This window comes from Onychostoma macrolepis, chromosome 01, assembly GCF_012432095.1.
Source record: "Onychostoma macrolepis isolate SWU-2019 chromosome 01, ASM1243209v1, whole genome shotgun sequence".
NCBI classification, from domain to species: domain Eukaryota; kingdom Metazoa; phylum Chordata; class Actinopteri; order Cypriniformes; family Cyprinidae; genus Onychostoma; species Onychostoma macrolepis.
The window spans coordinates 36,065,960-36,086,868 of NC_081155.1; the positions used below are offsets into that span (position 1 = coordinate 36,065,960).

General features: G+C 36.5%; 2 protein-coding genes and 1 long non-coding RNA gene across 7 annotated transcripts in view; all 3 read left to right on the forward strand.

Moving 5' to 3' along the window:
• LOC131536027 (uncharacterized) overlaps positions 1-20,909 on the forward strand; it is a 69,624-nt gene that overhangs the window by 24,907 nt on the left and 23,808 nt on the right. The window lies entirely within an intron of this gene.
• On the forward strand, positions 6,321-14,705 carry LOC131535982 (piggyBac transposable element-derived protein 4-like). 2 transcript variants are annotated; one of them, XM_058768554.1, is made up of 6 exons: positions 6,488-6,623; positions 8,417-8,841; positions 11,549-11,626; positions 12,031-12,224; positions 12,388-13,617; positions 13,723-14,705. In XM_058768554.1, exons 2-6 carry the CDS (start codon positions 8,551-8,553, stop codon positions 13,952-13,954), a joined length of 2,025 nt encoding a protein of 674 aa, XP_058624537.1. In that variant the 5' UTR covers positions 6,488-6,623; positions 8,417-8,550; the 3' UTR covers positions 13,955-14,705. The 2 variants fall into 2 exon arrangements, with proteins under 2 accessions (XP_058624546.1, XP_058624537.1); XM_058768563.1 differs by lacking the exon at positions 8,417-8,841 and having other exon boundaries at positions 6,321-6,623.
• Positions 14,922-18,553, forward strand: LOC131535989 (piggyBac transposable element-derived protein 4-like). Of its 4 annotated transcripts, none has more exons than XM_058768588.1 (4): positions 14,922-15,058; positions 15,348-15,513; positions 16,258-17,484; positions 17,846-18,552. In XM_058768588.1, exons 2-4 carry the CDS (start codon positions 15,386-15,388, stop codon positions 18,342-18,344), a joined length of 1,854 nt encoding a protein of 617 aa, XP_058624571.1. In that variant the 5' UTR covers positions 14,922-15,058; positions 15,348-15,385; the 3' UTR covers positions 18,345-18,552. The 4 variants fall into 4 exon arrangements, with proteins under 4 accessions (XP_058624571.1, XP_058624580.1, XP_058624560.1 ...); XM_058768597.1 differs by having other exon boundaries at positions 14,947-15,058; positions 15,351-15,513; positions 17,846-18,553; XM_058768577.1 differs by lacking the exon at positions 14,922-15,058 and adding an exon at positions 15,065-15,227 and having other exon boundaries at positions 17,846-18,553.

The window sequence follows — 20,909 nt, forward strand, 5'->3', positions numbered from 1 at the left end:
TATTTAATATGCAAATCATTATTTTTATTATTATTTTGGCATATATTGCATATTATAATCATTTCTTAAAACTTGGCCTAATGGAGTTTTGTGACCTTTTTATGACCCTTGTGATGTGACTGTTCTTTTAATTTTGTCAATGGAAAATATTTCAAACAGACTGAGGTGAGAAATTACTGTAAACTATTTTCAATACCATCACAACATGGATGGTCACGTCTTTTGAAAATGCCAATTGAAAATCTTTTTTTGTTTAAGATCATAGATTTTTTTAGTACTCAGAAAAGAGGTCAAGCAAAGTTTCTTCAGAATTTACCAACATGCATGAAAGCATGAACAACAGTAGAAATGTTTTCTCACCTAAGACAGACAGACAAGTTGTCTTGTTTCCATAATCATACTTATATTTTGCATTTATGATGCCATCTGGATCTGTATTTATTTTTATTTTTTTCTCCTTTGGCACAGTAGTATATTCCCTCATCAGAGACACTGGCGTTTGTAATATATAGATCATAGGAGTTACTGGAGCTGTTGAACACGAAACTGAAACGTGAAAACATCCCAGTGAACAGGTTTCCAGCCTCTATTAACAGAGATGGTTGATGCTCATGTGAGCAGTTTCTCCACCAAGCAATGTCTGATCCTAATGATATGACACAGTCACAGTACAGAGTGATGCTGTCTCCTGCTTTAACTCTCATGTCCACTTCTGACCCAAACACTCTCTGCTGTTCACAGAACAACACACCTGCCAAAGCAAATACAAAAGTTCAAATACAGGAAAGATTGCTGTCAATCAAATAAATACCATGGCATGAAATATAATACTTAAAAACACAAATATTGACTCACACACAAGTATGATGACTGTAACTCCTGTTCGCTCCATTTGATAAATGTGAGGATCTTCATTCTGAATGTCAACTCTTTTTGATTGGCTGACTGTGGTGGGAGGTGTTTCTGCTAAAGGGCTTTGATACACATAAGGGCTGGAATTGTTTTCTTTTGTTTAGATACAGTCCCTGTAAATAGAAGTGTGTGTGTGTGTGTGTGTGTGTGTGTTCTTTTCCAGTTATGTGCTCTATGCAAGCAGCTTACACGTTGCACATAATAATGCACTTACGTATTCACAAGGTTGTGGTTTCCTGTCTTTTTACCAGCTCTCATCTGTTGAGAGGACAATTTACCTTACTTTACCTTGCAACATCCCTGTGGCCCTACATAGGACATATGGTTTGGAAAATGATGGATAAATAACAATAATTAGTTGCTAAATAGTAACATTTATTCATTTATCAATAGTAACATCTTTTTAAAAATTAAATTTAATAATAGAAATTGTTATTGTAGCTTATTACTACTGCTATTGGTAGAATTTAGTAAGTAAAATTATTTGTACTTCAAAGTTGGGCAGATAAAATCAGATACAGAAGTTCACACAATCGCAAGAGGACACTCACAAAGACTGGAAACATTTGTGGTTTTTATTTAGACTTCTACAGAATGCAGGACTCTCTTTACCGGAAATGTAACCTGTGCAGCCAACGAGACTGAATTCACACATAAACAACAAACCGCTTCTCACATCTTGTGGTACCCTAAAGGCCACTGTGGTACTTTATAATGTTTACTAGCTTCACATTATATCTTCAAAAATATGCTCAGTCAGTTATCCCTCTAATTATCCATCTTGATCATTGTGTTTTCTTTAATCAGTTTCACAAACAAATAGAAAGTGACTGAAGCAGCTGACAAACTTGTAACTCACATACTCACATCAACGAGTGCTATTCGCAACCAAAAAAGATCAAAATGATCAATTGTTACATTATATTGAAACAAAAGAACAAGAGTTTGAAACAGTCAAACTCTCACAGATACAGACTAACTTAAAATATGCATTTATAATTTCAGCATTCTATCATTACTGCTTTAATGTCAGGAATAGAAAAACGGGGTTGAGGATTTAAGTGCAGCTTAAGAGAACAGGGGTTGAGGATTTAAGTGTAACTGTTACATGAAACAGAAAAACCGTGAAGGAGTGTAACTGACCAACAACAAAAGACGTGACAAGACTATATAGCAGCAAGACACATCTGGAGGCAGCTCACAAACAAATAAAATGAGCACCTATACTGTATGTATTTTGTAAAATGTTTGCAACTGCTTTTTATCACTTAATTAGAAGCACAATTAAATTAAGTCGTCTATTACACAGGGACTGAAGCTCTGTTAAAATATTACTTGCATTTTTACCACACTATTCTGTTTGTGCCATTGGGTAATCAAAACACACTTAAGTGTTTTCATACCCACTTCAACAATTGGGCCAAAAGCAGGAAATACATCATGTAAGTAGACAAGTGAACAAGTTCAAGGACCACAAGTATGGGTATTGGGATGGACTGCTAATCTCAACATTTATGCCCCCATGTGGTGAAAACAGCATTTAGGCTATTGATATAATTTTTCTCTCACGTTTAAACATATTTTGCACATTGTAGTTGAATTTAAAACATTTTCATAAAGAGAAATTACTGAGTGCACCTGAAAGAACTGTAACAGGGCTGACGAGACGTGAGACGTGCGGATCCAAGTGCAAGCTTTTATTTACAGGCATGGTCATAAATACAGGCAGGGTCGAGCAATGGCAAACAGGTATGACAGGGACAAGACAAAGAGTAAACAAAGACAAGCCTGGGTCGACGATCGGTGAACAGCATCCAAAGGGGCTAGACAAGAGAGGTAATCCAAAACGTAAGCGATAGTCCAGGCAGGGGAAAACACAATCCGACAAAGGCAAGGCAAGGCAAGGCAAGGCAAGACTAGACTAGACTAGACTAGACTAGACTAGACTAGACTAGACTAGCAGGGGCTCTGTAGGGCAGCGATAAATGCATACAATACACGGCCGAGAGGGAGAGAAAGTCCAAGGCTTATAAAGAGTGTCTGATTGGATACAGCTGTGTGCGTGTGATCAGGTGAGCGTGTGATTAGTGAGATGGCTGATGGGAAATGCAGTCCATTGTGATATGTGGTGTGAAAGTCAATATGATGGCAGGGCGACCTCTTGTGGCAGTCGGACAGAAGGGCAGGCCCAGGATTCGTAACATCACAGCGTCTTAACAAATAATTAGTTCAATATGCTTTCTAGTATATTGTAACACAGATATTACTAATACAAATAATAATATAGATACCTTAATAACATCTGCTGTGAGTATCTCAGCATTCCAATCAGAGCCTAAAGATGAATATATGCCAGTACAGTAAGAAAGTAATACAGGTCTAAACAGTGCACATGTGCACTTTGTGCTCTTAACTAACAATTGCAGTACAAAACACATAAATTTAATATAATTGAAATACAGCTTTCTTTATAAGCAGTCATTTTTGATTATATAAACAACAATAAATTTGTGAAACAGATTTATTTTATTCAGCTTCATTCAGCTCAAAAAAGCTCACATTATGGCAGCTACATTATAACAATAATTAAACTGACGAAGCATATCAATTTTAATTTATATTCACATGAATGTGAATGCTAAAAATTAAGATTGGGAATATAAATTATTTTCTGACAGAACACTGACATCTGCAAATGCACAAACTTAATGTTGGACTTAATGTTGTGAACACCACACAAAAATAACAGCAATTTTTTACATATTTTACATATTTATGATTTTTTTATTTTATTTATTTTATTTTATTTATTTTTTTGCAGCTTTAACCAAAGTATTTAGGATTTATATTTGAAAAATCAGAATAAAGGTGTCAAGGTATGAACAGCAAACCTGTAGTTTGAGCCCAACAGAAGCAGAACACACAGATAGAGGACAGGAGTGAAGAGAGCAGAACACACACCGGACACACACTGAACAGCAGCGTCCAGCAGAGCACACAGTCAGGAGGTGCAGAGGTAGATTCTAAATCAGCACACACATTTGAATGAATGTCACATTGTTTCTTCAAAAACAGCAAAGTTCTTCAGCACATAATAATAATAATAATAATAACAATTATTATTTTTATTAAACTTGGATATTTAAGCATGTGAAATGTAATCTGTATACATAAAATATAGTTGCATAAAGCGATATATACTATATAGCAACTGCTCGATTGCTTGTATCGTCACAAAATCTAAACCATATTATCGCCCAGCACTAATCTGCTAAATACGACTATAAGGCAGGAAGATAATAAGGTATTATAAACATTAATATCATGATTTTGTGTCAAGCTGTTTTGAAATAGTATGTACTGTAAACAACACTATGCAAAAGAATTTGGCTTGACTTTGGCTTCAATAATAACAATAAAGCAACCGTTAGCAGAAGTGTTTTCTTACCTGCTAGAGAGGGACGAATTGTTCTGTTTCCATAATAGTACACCTTGGATGAGTAGAGGATGCCTTTTTCATCTTCATGTAATTTATTCTGTTCTTCTACACAGTAGTACGTTCCCAGATCAGAGACACTGATGTTAGTAATATGTAGATCAAAATAATTATTATAGGGGTTGTGGATAAAGCTAAATCGCTGAAATATCTCCACGTCCACTTTCCTAAAATCTATTATGAGAGTGGGTTGATTTTCATGAAAGCAGTTTCTTTTCCATACAATGAAGGAACCATGAGTCCGAGAGCAATCACAGTAGAGAGTGATGTTGTCTCCTGGTCTGGCTTTCATCTCCACTTCTTCTCCATCAGTCTTACTGAACAGCAAAACACCTGTGAAAGTTTAAAATAGATTTTTAAAGCATTATATACTACCATTCAAAAGTACTGACTTTGGCTTGCTTTAAAAATAGCTATCTAAATATAAAAATAGCAGTTCTTTCTTACACATAATCACAATGAGAGCAAGTCTTGGCCTCTCCATCACAGTGAGTGATTGTGAACAACTGACACTGGTGAGGGTCTTAATGCAGACATCAACTCTCATCTGATTGGTTTACATCAATGGAAAGTTTTAAAGTCTTGAAATGAAGGGGTGTTTGGAATTAGATATGAAAAATGAGAGCTGTTTCAACCAGTCACCAGTTTCCTTAAATGTGGTCGTATAGTAAGCAACTACTCACACTTTTATTCCAGAAGACTATTTATGGTGAGCAATATAAAGTGACCTTGCAAATCAAAGTTTCAGATAAAGTAGAATCAGGTAGGCTATAAGGACACAAACAAACCAGAGGATTGAGAATCACTGGGCCAGAGTCAAATTCATGAAATTCTTTGATTAATAGTTGCATAAGAAAATCTAAGCATGACAAAACAGGAAACCCACAACCTTTTCAGGCTACTCTGAATGCACATGAACTCATTATCTGAGTTGAACTCTCAGTTCAAATCTTCTAGTTCATCACTGGTCACAAAGCACAAATGTTTCCATTATATGTGGTTTTGTGTACTGATTTTCACAAGAGTAGCTTGACCCCAATCCACAGCAGTTCTTTGTCATAGATATAACACTCCAAATTCATCTTTGCAGTCAAGATGGTGTAATTTCATATTATCTAGATCTGGGCCCGTATTCACAAAACATTTTATCTTACCACTATCTCAGCAGTAAAAGTTCTAGAGCTAAGAGCTTTCTCTTAAAACCTATTCACAAAGCTGCTGAGTCAAACTTTTTCTAAGGAACAGAGAGAAGTCTTAAAGGGTTACTCCACCCTAAAATGAAAATAAAAGACATTTAAATCACCATTTTGCTGCACCTTTGGCTCAGAATGCATTCTGAAATTCTTACTGCATTTTGCTATAATTAGCCTATCACGTGGTATTATGATAAAAATTCAATCACAAGGTTTCCTACCCCTAAGTCTAAATGCATTTAGGAAAAACAGCATTTAAATGATAATTTTGCTACAGTTTTTGCTTGGACATGTTATCTAATCAATTTGTGTAATACATTTTCATTTTAATTTTGCAACTTATAAAGCGTCAAAATATGTTTTTTTTTATTTACATATTAAAACTAGTCTAGGAAATGGCAAATGTGAATTATACAACTGAATTTTCATTTTCATTTTGCACTAAATGTTGCACATATGTATGGTAAAATGTCAAATAAAATACAGAAAATACAGCAATACAATATGTACCGTTTTACATATTGTATTGCCATTTTGCATATTATATTTCAAATTGAATTTTGCTACCCATATGCTTCCATAAAGGATCACTGTTTAAATTCCTTAAAGACAGAGTTAATGTCTTTAAAGACATGATGTTACACACTCTTGTACGGTAGGTGGCGGTATGCATCTAAAAGTTGTTTGCAATTCGCCAGTAATCAAGAGAAGAAGAAGAAAGGAAGAGTTTGGTTTGTGTTGTTACCATGTCTAGAAGACGCTGTTTTCTGCGCTGCGAAAGCAAGTCTTCTTTGTATTTACTCCCAAAGCATGAAGATGTGAAGAGTCAGTGGTTAAGATTCATTTTCACAGTAACACCACAGCAGCATAACCCCAAACTTAGGTTGTGTTCCCGTCATTTTACTGATGACTGCTTTTTAAACCTTGGTGAGGTCAACGCGGGATTAGCAAAACGCTTATTTATAAAGGACGGGTCAGTACCCACTTTATTCGGACCGTCTTGCGCTTCTGAATCACAACTCGTAAGTATATTAATTATTTATGTAGATGTTTTCTACCGAGTGTCCAAACTGCGTTTGTGTTGTGTGTAAACCCCACATCAGCTGTGGACCCTCTATTACCTCAAATTAAAAAGACATATTATGCAAAAATCACTTTTTTAAAGTGTTTGAAAACAGTTGTGTGGCCGCAGTGTGTGAAAACAACCAGCCTATCATGGTAAAAATCCACCGACTCATTTTTTCAATAATACCAATAAATTACGAACAGTCTTCCAGGTTCCAGTATAGTTAACATATCTCCACTTAAAGGTGCAGTAGGACATCTTGGAAAAGGTTAACTTTAGCCTGATAGCACTGAAAGCCAATGTCCCACCCTCCCTGCAAATCGCTGTCCAAAGCCACGCCCCCTGAACGCACATACGCACACAAACCAGACGACCAGAGACAACATTATTCACAGGTAGAGCTGGGCGATATGGCCAAAAAAAATTATCATATTTTTTTTTCATATCAGTCGATATCGATAATTATCACAATAAATGTCTAATCTTTATTTCTTTCGATTTTAAAGCCAGTTTTTTTTTTGCTCCAAAAAGTGAAAGTTGACCATGCATTTTCCTTAACAAAATAAATATCTAAATAGAAAAATTAATTTCTTAGTTTCTGCATGTTATAATGAGTGATATTGTTTCAAATCAAGAAACAGGTTTGGGTTGCCCGTTAATAGTAATATCACTTTTTTTAGTAATGGTAGCTTGAGTTAGGATGCAGAGGTAAATTTTTATTCATTATCAAAATCAGTAACATCTGTAAAAATTGGAGCAACCTCAGTTTATATGGTTAAATTTATTCTGAAACAATATTTTTTTTTATTTAAGCATTGGTCTCCCATAGTAGCATACATTTAAATCATGATAAACACAGTTAAAACCACACATATAGCACCTCAATACCATGGTAAAAATATAACTCTGTTTTTTAGGTAGCCTATTTGTATGAAAAACAGTAGTCTAAAAACATTCCGTATAAATGCACATATGCTATAGCTTAATTACAAATACATACTATAATTTAATACCATTACTCCTGTAGTAAATTTCAATGTGAATAGCCCACATTTCTTCCACAAAACCATGGTACAGTGAATGTTATTACAGTAAATCCATGGTAAATGACGGTGATGTGTAGATTGAAAAGCCTTTAAACTAGTTTAAATCACAGAGTCATTTGTGTTCATCGCTGAATTCAAGCGTTTCACATTGGATTTCACAGTGCTGTTTAGTGCTTGCGTGAACGAGTAAACGCATCCAGTGTTGCCAACTAATTTTCAGAGAAAGTTGTTAAAGGAAGGTCGATTTGTTGCTAAATGACGTTGTGACGTCACTGCACGATGACATCATTACGTAATTACAACGCAAAATTGTGTCACTGCATCAAATCTCAGCAAAAAATATATTTTATGTTCATTTAGATTTGTTTGTAAAATAATATACATGCATAATATAATATTAAAATGTAAATAACTATTTTTAAATGCATTTGTCGTTCTGAACATTTTGATTGGAAGAACTATTCTTGGTCCGACTCCTATGCCTTTCACAGAATATATCAATACATTTAGACCACTTTACTTATTGATTGCTATCGGGATGTGAAGAGACTTTCAACCTGCATAACAATAATGTTTCTGAAGATAATCACCTATTGCACCTTTAAGATTTACAAAACAATTAAAATGAAAAGCATTAAATCCATGTAATTGCATATACAATATTCTTTGAAATGCTTACACACTTCAATATATACTCTCTTAGGATTCCAGATTTCTCCTTGCGTTGATGTCATTGTAGGGAGAAATCCTGCCCATTTGTGACGATCTCTGCCCTATTAGTATAGACACAGCCCTGAGTGAGAAGCAGCAGTCCACCATTACTGTTGGAGATATACAATGTCAGCTTCAAAGAGGCATTACAAGTGTTGTGTTTTGGGATGCACCAAGGAACATAGGAGTCTCCATACACTCCCTCCATCTGAGCCGCTGAGGACACGGTGGTTAAATTTCATTTTCAAAGGAAATGTTCCGGAAAAAATCGCTAAAGTCAAACATGTTTGTGCCAATCATTTTACACCGGACTGCCTCACAAACGAGGGTCAGTTCAATGCTGGATTTTCGCAAAGGTTGATTCTGAAAGAGGGATCAATACCAACTCTTCGTCCGCGAACGTCTGCTCCAGATAAAGTAAGTTTCAGGCGTCATATTTTGTTTTCAAAGTTGCCTTTCTGAAAGAGCTTCTTGGCACTCTTTAAGGCTAATGTTGCTAAAGCTACCATTGTCTCTGCCTGTTCTCACTGATGCTGCCTTCTCGTGCTACCTGAATGATCGTAAATAGGAATGTGGAAGTTAAAACTTGCATATGAAAGCAATGTGAGTCGATCGCTTGAATTTGTCAAGCTCATAATCAAAAGTGGGACTTATAAAGTTTAACAGGCTTGTACTAATAGTGCAATGTTTATTTGCAAAGGCCAACACATCAGAACAGAACAGCCGAGAGTTTCTGACATTTTCAGTGCGTGAGATTGTTGCTGGTATGAGCTCTTGAAGCTCCACCCTCTTCTGAAAAGAGAGCCAGCAGCACCAGCTCATTTACATTTAAAGGGACAAACACAAAAATAGCGCATTTTGGCTCCTACCATAAAAGTGGCAATTTTAACAAGCCATTTTTTATATATAAATATGTGGGGTACATAAAAAAAAAAAAATATATATATATATATATATATATATATATATATATATATATATATATATATATATACATATACACACACACACACATATATACATATACACACACACACACATATATACATATACATGCACACTCTGGGGACATCACAGACTTATTTTACATCTTATAAAAAGGAGCATAATAGGTCGCCTTAAAATTAAGTCATTTAATGCAGATTTTCATCCTTTCTACCTTGAGTAATAATCAAATGTGGAGCACTATTGGTTTAGAAACGTATGTTCCGTTATTGTTTGCTTAAGCGTTTATTATTTAGCTGTGTGCCTGGGTTGCCCCATAACTGTATTACAAATGTTTCTTACCTCTGAGACTTTTTCTTTAGTGTAATGAAGGATTAATGAAGAATACGCAGATCGAATGCATCACAGTGGTGCGATTTTTAAAAAAAGGTTTCCTACATTGCGATCGTCCGATTACTGCACGCTCAAAGGTTTTTTTTTAAACTACAACATGATTCATTTAAAGTGCCCCTATTATGGATTTTCTGTAGGCTATGTGAATGTAAACAGTCTGCAAAGTTGTAAAGCTGAACGTGCATCATAAAGTTATTGTCTCAAAAGAAAGAGTCGACTCTTGAACCGCTTTTATTTCAAGTGTTTTGTAAATTTTAAGTGGAGATGTTAACTATACCATATACATATTGTATGAGTACATATTCAGGGCAGGCACATGTAAGCAGGGAAAACAAGTGTCACTCATTGAATTTGAATTGCCTTGACATTTTGAATTGACCATTCCATGAAGTTCACAGGTTAACATATTTGCATAATGCTACGTTCTGCGTGGACATCCCAAGAAAACTCCCCTCAAATGCTGTAGCTCGGTCGTGTGAATAACGTAATGTCTGCACTGTGAAAGTACATTTGGTTTATTTTTGCTTCCAAAGGATAAGGCTGTGAAGAATCAGTGGTTAAAATTCATATTTACTATGATACCACAGCAATATAATCCTGAACTTTTGCTGTGTTCCTGACATTTCACTGATGACTGCTTGTCGATAATATATAATGTCAGTTGTATTACTTGGAGTCCATGATGAAGGATGGAGCAATACATTGGTTTACAAACTGCTGTGCTTTATCAATACTCCATGTATCTGATCAATCAGAGCAGAGTAGCCTCACACAAAGGAGAGATTTGAAAAGATGAATCTTGAAACTAATTGTTTGAGTCGTTGAGAAATAAAGTAAAATTAAATGCATATTATAAGAAAATGAAAGTGTTTTTGGCCTTGCATGTATGGAAACCTATTGTTGGGGACTACCAAAAACAAATTATGAACTTCTTGAATAGCATAATAGGGGCACTTTAACATTCTCTTTACTTGCAAAGCCATCTTTTTAAAGTTCTTCTCGAACACATTAAGTGGTCAACATGGTATAAATGTAAAAACAGATTTAGTTTTTAAAGGGATAGTTCACACAATGAGGAAAATTGTTGTCATTTATTCACCATCAGGTTGTTCCAAATCTGTATTTGGTTTGAGTTTCTTTCTTCTGTTAAATACAAAAGAATGAATTTTGAAGAATGTTGGTTACCAAACAGTTGCTGGTAGTCATTTACAAGAAAAATGCTAAATATTTAGCAGAAATGTAGACTTTCAGTTTTAGAGGTTAATTAAAAAAGTCAAGGCAATTCAAATTCAAAAACACGAGTTGCAGTTGAAAACATTTATTCTCTTGCCACTGGCGTATTGTCAGTGTGTCTAATTGTTTTACCTGCTTATATGTGCCTGCATATCTACTCCTATAGTATGGATATGATATAGTTAACATATCTCCACTTAAAATTTACAAAACACTTGAAATGAAAAGCATGAAATCCATGTAAATGCATATAAAATATTGTTTGAAATGCTTACATGCTTCGATATATACTCGTTTAGGAATGTTTAAGTATATTTGAGCATGCTGAGTTCTTTCTCCATTTTTCCCAGTAAAGTTGTTCATCATTCTATGCATCCACATTTTTGTAGTGCAATAAGCATATAAGCGTTGGCTGATCATGTTTTAACCAAATTTAGGGATGATTTATGGGCTGTGTCTGTCCCCCTGCAATGCCATCTTTCCTAATTTTAAAACATTTGCATCCCTGTTACCATTTCATTCATAATTATTTATTTTACATCTCTTGTTTTAGAACAGTTCTGTAGAAAATGGACCTGTAGAGGAAGGTGACACCCTTGGAAGACCCCCCAAAACATGGAACCGTTTGAAAGTATGTATTTATTTTTTAAATATTTTTTTATATACCAAGTGAAGTAACACACATTTGTAGTTGTGTTACTTCATTTAAAAGTAATTGTTAAATGCATTGTTTATTGTTGACCAATCAGAGCAGAGTAGGCTATTTGTAAAGGAGAGGTTTAGAAAGAGTGTTTGCTTGAACAAACTGTTTCAGACACAGTGAGAAAAGAAGTGATGCGGCAATGTATATATTGAAAAAATTAAAGCGATCATGGACACATGTAAACCTATTGTAGAAGAAACTTTTTAAATAACATAATGGGGCGCTTTAAGAAAAAACAGTTGTTTATATTGTATAACTGGTTGATAGTGTGTAATTGGCTACTAGAAAAGAAATGTTACTAACTCATTGTTTACTTGTCTAAAATATAACAGCTAACATCTGCAAGAGCTGATCCTCTTCTGCATTCTGCTGCGGGTCCCAAGAAAAATACTGCAAACGTCACAAAAGTCATTACAGTCAGTAGTGACGAAGATCTTGATATTTGTGACCAGGACAGTGTGGCCAGCAGTGTGGACAGCACAGCAGAGGAAATGTTTATTGATGGTCTGGACCCTGTTCTAGATAGGTGAGGTTTTTTTCTTTACACTGTGTTTTTATTTAGTACTTAAAAACAAGATGCAAGCATGCTTTGAATGAAATGACTGTTAGTGCCGGCCTGTTCATTTAGGTTGTGAAGCATTTAAGTATTAATGGCTAATGCTGTTTTTACTTCTTGTGCCATGCAATAGGCCTTCATTTGACATTTACACACCAGAGGAAGACTGCGATTCAGAGGCCAACCTACAGCAGAGAAAGAGAGCCCGTCTGTCTTCCACATCTGCTACTGCTGGAAGAGATGGCAGGGATAAAGAAGATGATGGTTCAAATGAAATCTGGCATAGCTCAGATGACGCAGATGTTGAGCCACCCCATATAGACTTCACACCTGTCCAAGAACCTGGCCCACAGATTTTACCAAATAGGTGCAGCAGTCCTATGCAGTTTTTTCAACTGTTGTTTCCAAAAAAAATGTGGCAGACCATTGTAGTCCACACTAATGACTATGGAGCCAAATGCCAAGAGAGAAAGGGCAAGGTGTGGGAGTACATTTGTCAAAAAGACTTGAAGTTATACATAGCACTGGTGATTTACATGGATATGTTCAAGTGCTCTTCATTGACAGATTACTGGAGTGTGTCCGAGCACTTCAGTCTGTCCTTTCCTGCAAAAATCATGTCTTACCAGAAATTTCTGTCAATTTCCAAAGCCCTTCATCTAAGTGACAGCAAGGAGGATGTGAGGAACAGCTTTAGGAAGGGAACAGCAGCCTATGAACGGCTGGGTAAAATTCAACCTCTGTATCAAGTCATTAGGGAGGCCTGCAAGACCATTTTTCATCCTTTTCAGAACATCACCATTGTTGAAAGAATGGTCTCATCACAGGACAGAACTGGACTCAAGCGAGGCATGAAAAATGAATCTCCAAATATGGGGTACAAACTCTTTGCACTGACAGACTGCACCTGCGGCTATACGTGGGACTTCTTTATTTATGAGGGGAAGTCGTGTGCGTCGCAGAATGTGGGCCTAAGCTATGAGTCCGTTATGGCATTGGTGGATGAAAATCTGTTGGGCTCTGGGTACAAACTGTTTGTGGACAAATTCTACACCAGCCCCACGCTCTTCAGAGACCTCTTATATAAAAAGATCTGGGCTTGTGGCCCTGTTTGGGCAAACAGGAAAGGTTTCCCAAAAACAACTGTGAACAGATTGTCACAGAATGCTCCACGTGGCACCATGCGTTGGATTAGGGACGACAATCTTCTCTTTGTTGAGTGGAAAGACTCACAGGAAGTACAGATGTGCTCCACCTTCCATAAAGCCTATGAAGGCGATACTGTGCAGAGGAAGGTGAAGGGTGATTCACATCGGACCCTTGTGGAGGTTCCAATTCCAGCTGTAGTGTTGGACTACAACAGGTTAGTAGAATATATTTAGTGGTGTTCCTTGTTTCAATTTGTGCCTTTAATGCATTTACTTTTTCTTTTTATAATTTGAAATATGCATTTTATATTTCCACATAGGAACATGGAAGCAGTTGATTCATCAAATCACATTACTGGACATTACCGAGCTCTACACAAACCAAGAAAGTGGTATCAACGTGTATTTTACCACTTTTTGGACATCGTCGTAGCGAATGCGTTCATCATGCAGGAACTAATGGCTAAGGCAAAGAACAAGAAGCCTTTGACCAGAAAGGGATTCTTGGAGGCGCTTATTTTAGAACTTACAGAAATAAGTCCTCTGGACTGAGGACTAGCTCCCTCGATTCTCTCTTCCTCCAGATCCTCCTCGGCAGTTATTCCTCAAAGCCAAAGCACCTCACAGTGGACAGCGCCAGTAGGCAGAAGTGCAGGCTTTGCAGCCAGAAAACTCCGGAGAGGGACCATTTTAATGATTGGCATGAAAAAGGCTTTTGATTTATGGCTTCAATAAATGTAACTGCGTTAAGGGTAGTTTTTCTGTTGTTCATTCATGGTGCATTCATTCAAAAGATATCAGAATATTTAAGTTAAATGTGTTTTGTTAGTTACATTGTAAAGTGGAATAAATAGTTCTGAATGGTTAATGATCTATGATTTATGTAGTTTGTTGGATTATACCTGTGTATTTGGAGTCCTCAAATGGCAATTTTGAAAACGTGCAGAAAACATTTAAGTGAAATTCCAAACAGAATTTGGTCAAATCTGTCAATGTGGTTCCACACGCATTTTGAGGTATTGCCATAGCTATTGGACACATACATTTTATCTGCTACAGAATTTTTATTTATTTATTATTATTATATATATAGAGAGAGAGAGAGAGAGAGAGATTATCTTAAAATTTAAATTGCACCTATGCTATCCTGCATGGACATTTAAACAGAAATCTACTATTGATGACTGATGTCTGTAGTGGCAGTGACTGTCTGTTAGGAATCAATTGATTTTCATCACAGGAGGAATGTTTAATCTTCTCTTGCATTACCTGCTCATCATAATGCGGAATGGTACAAATAAAACACTGCAAATGTATTCGTTGTATGATCTTTTTGTCAACACGCATATGAAACAGATCAATAGAATTTCATTAAAACGTGCAAAACGTTCTCAGCCAAGAAATGTCAAATCTTTTTTTTTTTTTTTGCATTGTTTAATGTATGCAAATTAGGCTGTATTTTTGTTAAATAGCTGCCATGGTTACCATGGTTACAAAACAGGATATGATTCGGAGTTAGAACGTTTCTGCCACGCCCCTAGTCCTTTTAAATGATCTGATTCGCGGGAAATGCTTCTCTTAACGAATTGTGTAATTTCCTGTGACTCTCGCGCGGAGAAACAAATGAGCATGAGTCATTACTCTCATCCCTAGCACGTGAGTTAGGTTTCATAGTTGATCTTCGAAACAGCTGTATAATGTGTTTTTGCGGTGTTATCAGATTAGACACAGACTGAGGCATTAGTATGATTATCTGTAGTCAACAATGCCACTCATGCCCTGCATAAGCATTGACTGACTTACTATATGATTTGAGTGCTAAAAGGTAGGGCATTTTATACAAAATAGGAATAAAAATACGTTATGAAATCGAGTTTACAAAGTTTGTCTGTTCCATAAAACATGAACTGGCCTCTAATTCACTGTCTCCTCACCTTCTATACAGCAGTAAATCTTGCACAGATTGATATTTAGTACTCTCCGATGGATCCAATTGAAAGTACCGAGAATGGCAGGGAGTACACTACCAGTAGTGATGAAGATTTGTATATTTGTGATCAGGACAGTGTGGCCAGCAGTGTGGATAGCACTCTTGACCCTGTTCTAGATCGGTGAGTTTTTCTGTATATTTTCATGAGGGTTTGTAACATTGTGTAGTGTTCACATTCATAATGTGGGTTTGATGCAAAGAAATGTGATTGTGTGGACTTCCCCTACAATTAGCAATTCATTATAACAGCAGTTGTAGTTGGTATGGGGATTTGATGGAATCATTGAAGGTTCGCTGAAAATAATCCAAATTTTATAATCATAAAATCCATAATCATAATAGCAATAGACTGCACTTTCATATAAATATACCACATAGGGCCTTCTGCCACAAAGTTATTTTATAACTTTAATAAATGTGACCCTGGACCACAAAACCAGTCTTAAGTCGCTGGAGTATATTTGTAGCAATAGCCAAAAATACATTGTATGGGTCAAAATTATCCATTTTTATTTTATGCCAAAAATCATTAGGATATTAAGTAAAGATCATGTTCCATGAAGATATTTAGTGAATTTACTACCGTAAACATATCAAAACTTAATTTGTGATCAGTAACATGCATTGCTAAGAACTTCATTTGGACAACTTTAAAGGCGATTTTCTCAGTATTTTGATTTTTTTGCACCCTCAGATTCCAGATTTTCAAATAGTTGTATCTCAGCCACATTTTGTCCTATCCTAACAAACCATACATCAGTGGAAAGCTTATTTATTCAGCTTTTGAAAAATTGACACTTATGTTTTGTGGTCCAGGGTCACAAATAACTAATTCTGTTTTTCTTCTGCTTGTCCCATACAATAGGCCTTCATTTGACATTTACACACCAGAGGAGGACTGCGATTCAGAGGCCAACCTACTACAGCAGAGAAAGAGATGTCGCCTGTCTTCCACATCTTCTACTGGAGGAGATGGCAGGGAAATTGAAAATGATGGCGTATCAACAGAAAGGTGGCGTAGCTCAGATGAATCAGATGTTAAACTGCTTCAGCCAGACTTCACACCTGTCCAAGTACCTGGGCCAAAGCTTTTACCACACAAGTGTAGCAGTCCTCTGCAGTTTTTTCAGCTGTTGTTTCCAAAAGTAATGATGCAGTCTATTGTAGGGCACACAAATGTCTATGGGACCAAGTGCAAAGATGTGGGTGAGCGTTGGCACTACATTTCTCTAAAAGACTTGAAGTCGTACATGGGACTTGTAATTTACACAGGTCTTTTGAAGTGCTCTTTACTGACAGAATACTGGAGGGAGTCCCAGTACTTCAGTCCATCCTTTCCTGCACAAGTCATGTCTTATGAAACATTTGTGACAATCGCCAATACTCTTCATTTCAGCAATACCACGGAGGATAAGCAAAATTACTCAAAGAAGGGAACAGCAGCCTATGAACGGTTGGGTAAAATTCTACCTCCGTATCAATTCATTCGAGAGGCCTGCAAGACTTATTTTCATCCCTTTCAAAACATCACCATTGATGAAAGAATAGTGACACCACAGCCTAGAACTGCACTCAATGCCAGGGAAAACAAATCTACAGATGGAGGATACAAACTCTTTGCACTGACAGACTGCACCTGTGGTTATACTTGGGACTTCTTTATTTACGAGGGGAAGTTACGTGCGTCACAGAACGAGCGCCTGAGCTATGAGTCCGTTATGGCATTGGTGGATGAAAATATGTTGGGCTTTGGGTACAAACTGTTTCTAGACCAATTTTACACCAGCCCCACACTCTTCAGGGACCTTCTGGGTAAAAATATCTATGCTTGTGGTCCTGTTTTGCCAACCAGGAAAGGTTTCCCAAAAATCTTGGTGAACAGATTATCGAAGAAAGCTCCACGTGGCACCATGCGTTGGATTAGGGACGACGATCTTCTCTTTGTTGAGTGGAAAGACTCACAGGAAGTGCAGATGTGCTCCACCTTCCATAAAGCCTATGAAGGCGATACTGTGCAGAGGAAGGTGAAGGGTGATTCACATCGGACCCTTGTGGAGGTTCCAATTCCAGCTGTAGTGTTGGACTACAACAGGTTAGTAGAATTTCAGTGGTCTTCCTTTGACCTATTTTATAAAGTGGCTGGCACCAGGTAAGTTTGAGTTTAGTTTGAGCAAACTGTTTTTTTGGGTTCAAGAGGATGGATTGGTTTTTATCAGTATTCATCACCATGATAATTTAACTTGCGCTACCCAGCTAACCTCCTCCAGAGCAGGTTTTATAATCTGATCTAAACCGGCTTGAATTTGTTGGATTTTGTTAACTCTGAACCTGCTTTGAAACTATTCAACAAGCTTTAAGAGGCCACTTGTGTCATTTAGTTTTGCATGTGCATTATTCACAGGAGTATTTACCTTTTTAAGTTTAAAATATTGACTTTTTTTCTTTTCACCCAGGAATGTGGGGGCAGTGGAACCATCCAATTTCATCACTGGACATTACAGAGTTCTACATAAACCGAAGAAGTGGTATCAGTGTGTTTTTTATCACCTTTTGGACATCGCCGTAGAGAATGCATTCATTTTGCATGAACTGGTGGCTGAGAGAAAAAAACAAAAAGCTCTGACACGGAAGACATTCCTTGAGACGCTTGTTTTAGAGCTTACAGAAATGGATGCTGAGAACAGGTCTGCACCGGTTTCCTTGGCTCCTCCTGTGGCTCCCTTCTCATCTTCTGTTTCCACTCCTGTCTCAGCTCCTCCCACACCTCCAGAATCATCACTTCCTGAAGGATCCCACAGGCCCAAGCACATTGTGCCGGACAGTACTGTCGGTAGGCGCAAGTGCAAGCTCTGCCAACTGAAAACTCCAGTCATATGTGTGACTTGCGACGTGCCGTTGTGCTTTCAACCAAAGCGTGACTGTTTTAATCAGTGGCATGAAAACAAGGTTTAATAAATGAGGGTTTTGAATGTGGACAGATGGTTGTAGTTTTTCCATTACTTTATTTCCTGACACTTATTTGAATATTCAAATAAAAGTTTAGTTTTTTTTGTTTTTCTAAAATGGAAATAAATATGGGTAGTATTTCTAATATCATCTGCTTTTATAGTCAGTGCTGCAAACTCACAAATCTGCTTTTGCCCCAGAATATGTGGAACGATCAATGGAGGAGATAAAGGTCTTGTGGAAGAATGTCAGAGCTGCACTACCATTCGAAAGTTTGAGCTTGATGAAATATATTCTTATTTTTTTTGTTGTTTATGAAAGAAGCTTCTTATACTCACTGAGGCTGCATTTATTTGATTAAAAAATACTGTAAAAACAGTAATATAGTGAAACAATATATTTTAAAATATAATTAATTCCTCTGATGGAAAAACTGAATTTTCATCAGCCATTACTCCAGTCTTCAGCGTTGCATAATCTTTCAGAAATCATTCTGATAAAAGAAGCAGCTACATCTGCATCAGTATCATACAGGCACATTTTTGTTCTATTTTTGACAAACTAGTTTTTACATTTGTTAAATTACACATTTGTGTGACCACCAGTCTGTTGCCTGCTCAAATGGAAATCTGTGTGGTTTCCTTCCTGACTAAGAATGAGCAACCATTCTGATAGTTAGTCAAAACTGATAATGTCAACATGCATAGAGTGAGTCTAAACACAGAAGCCTTTCAGGAGAACTCCATTGTTTTGTTTTTTTAAAATCACACTCAAAACTCAAAGATATTTAAAAAAAAATAAGTATATAGTTTTAGATCTATTTTTATATAATAAATTACTTCTAGCTGTCTTTCTACAACTGCCTTTGCATGTTAGGGAGGAGACCGTGTCGGTTTGTATTGTAATGGTGCTCCACTGTAAAAGCAAAGTATTCCTGCTTACACAGTCGACATTACACAAGTATAAATATTTATTCTTAAAATAATGATTACAGACTTTTTTTCATGCCAAAAAAAAAAAAAAAAATCACGAGTAAGTTCTGACTATTACATTACATAGGCTACATAACCGTGATTCTTAATGTGCATACACAATGGCTACATTTACACAGTCAAGATTGTTAAACATACTTAGGTGATATAACAGGTAATGATAGTAAATATAAAGACGTTGTATTGCATCTTTAAGGATTAGGGCTTTCTACATTGCGCTGAACCCCCGGGTTTTAGCGACTGAGGCGTCTAAAAAAAATTTAAATATTAAACGCGTCAATGAAGCAGTAAAGAATAGCTCGTTTTATCTTACATTTATAATCCGAAAAGTCCATTCAAGAAAAATACTAATAACAGCAAGTCTGGAATGGTTTTTTTTTTTTTTAGAAATGTAAAGTATTTTTGTTGTTGTTTTTTAAATGTAAAGTATGAGGATGCTCGCATACTGTGTTCATCCAATCATTAGCTGGGTTTCCATCACCCTGTTTTAATGCGCAAAAATCCCTTAATTCGCCAAAAAAAAAAAATTACGCTCGCTTGAGGTGGTTTTTAACTTGTGCGAAAAAGGGTTAATGCGAATAATGGGAGATGGAAATGTATTTTGCGAATAAATTCCTCCAAGCGCATCAAAAAAGACGTGACTTTGCGCTATGAGACGGGATAACAGCGGACCGATCTCGTTCACAGCATCTGAAATGTTGTTATGGTCGTTCTGAAATGCCTGAGCAAAGTCTGTCATCAAAGTATTTCTGTATAATTGTCTTACACGACTGTGTTCCCAAACAGCAGCATTCACCTCCGAAAGCAATGACAGCATTTATTGTTTCGCCTTCTCGCTCTGAGGTAATTTTTCATATATGAAAATTATTATCCTAGTTTTCTATAGGCTATTTAGTGCTAGTTTACCAGGAAGTGACGATTTTGTTCTCTTTGACTCGTTGGATGGAAACGGTGCTTGTTCGCAAATGTTTTATGTGATATTCCAATTTTGCGCATAGCCTGAATTAAATTCGCAACTTTGGCTGTCACCGACACCGCAAATATGCAAATAAGAACGTAACCCAGGGTTTAGGGAGACCGTGTGAAACATCAGTTTCTAAATACACAGGATTTAGTAAACCCGGGTTAATTATAAACAGTGTGAAATGTGAAGCAAGACCCCAGGATTGCGTTTAGTGTGAAGATGCAGAATCCTATGTTCTTTTTGTTCCGGCCTCAGTGTAAATACAAAAATCTGAATTCTGCAATTTCTTTCTCTTCAACATGGAAAGTGTGTTCAATGATGCGTAGCAGACTTCATCTTCACTCTGTGAAAAAAAAAAAAAAGTATTTATGTAGGCCACTTAATATCATCAATATTAGCCTAATACACAAACTGTGGAATGTTTGAGAAGAAATAAGAACTGTTATTCTGGGATGTAAGGATACGCACATGTAATGCGGTAGCCTACCTCATTATGTCTGTTCTCAGTCTGTGTTGTTGCAGGAACTAGGAAATTAAAATTAAAATAACAGTTCAAAAAAATAATGACTTGACATTTTACAATGCATTTAATTTATTCTGTTCATTTTGTGACGA

What these genes read in the sequence shown, in the direction of transcription:
- LOC131535982 (XM_058768554.1), top strand. Translation starts at nt 8,551, where the DNA reads ATGTCAGCTTCAAAGAGGCATTACAAGTGTTGTGTTTTGGGATGCACC. An exon ending in AAACATGGAACCGTTTGAAA is followed by an intron (nt 11,627 to 12,030) that starts GTATGTATTTAT and finishes AAAATATAACAG; the next exon opens with CTAACATCTGCAAGAGCTGA. An exon ending in CTGGACCCTGTTCTAGATAG is followed by an intron (nt 12,225 to 12,387) that starts GTGAGGTTTTTT and finishes GCCATGCAATAG; the next exon opens with GCCTTCATTTGACATTTACA.
- LOC131535989 (XM_058768588.1), top strand. Translation starts at nt 15,386, where the DNA reads ATGGATCCAATTGAAAGTACCGAGAATGGCAGGGAGTACACTACCAGT. An exon ending in CTTGACCCTGTTCTAGATCG is followed by an intron (nt 15,514 to 16,257) that starts GTGAGTTTTTCT and finishes CCCATACAATAG; the next exon opens with GCCTTCATTTGACATTTACA. An exon ending in GTAGTGTTGGACTACAACAG is followed by an intron (nt 17,485 to 17,845) that starts GTTAGTAGAATT and finishes CTTTTCACCCAG; the next exon opens with GAATGTGGGGGCAGTGGAAC.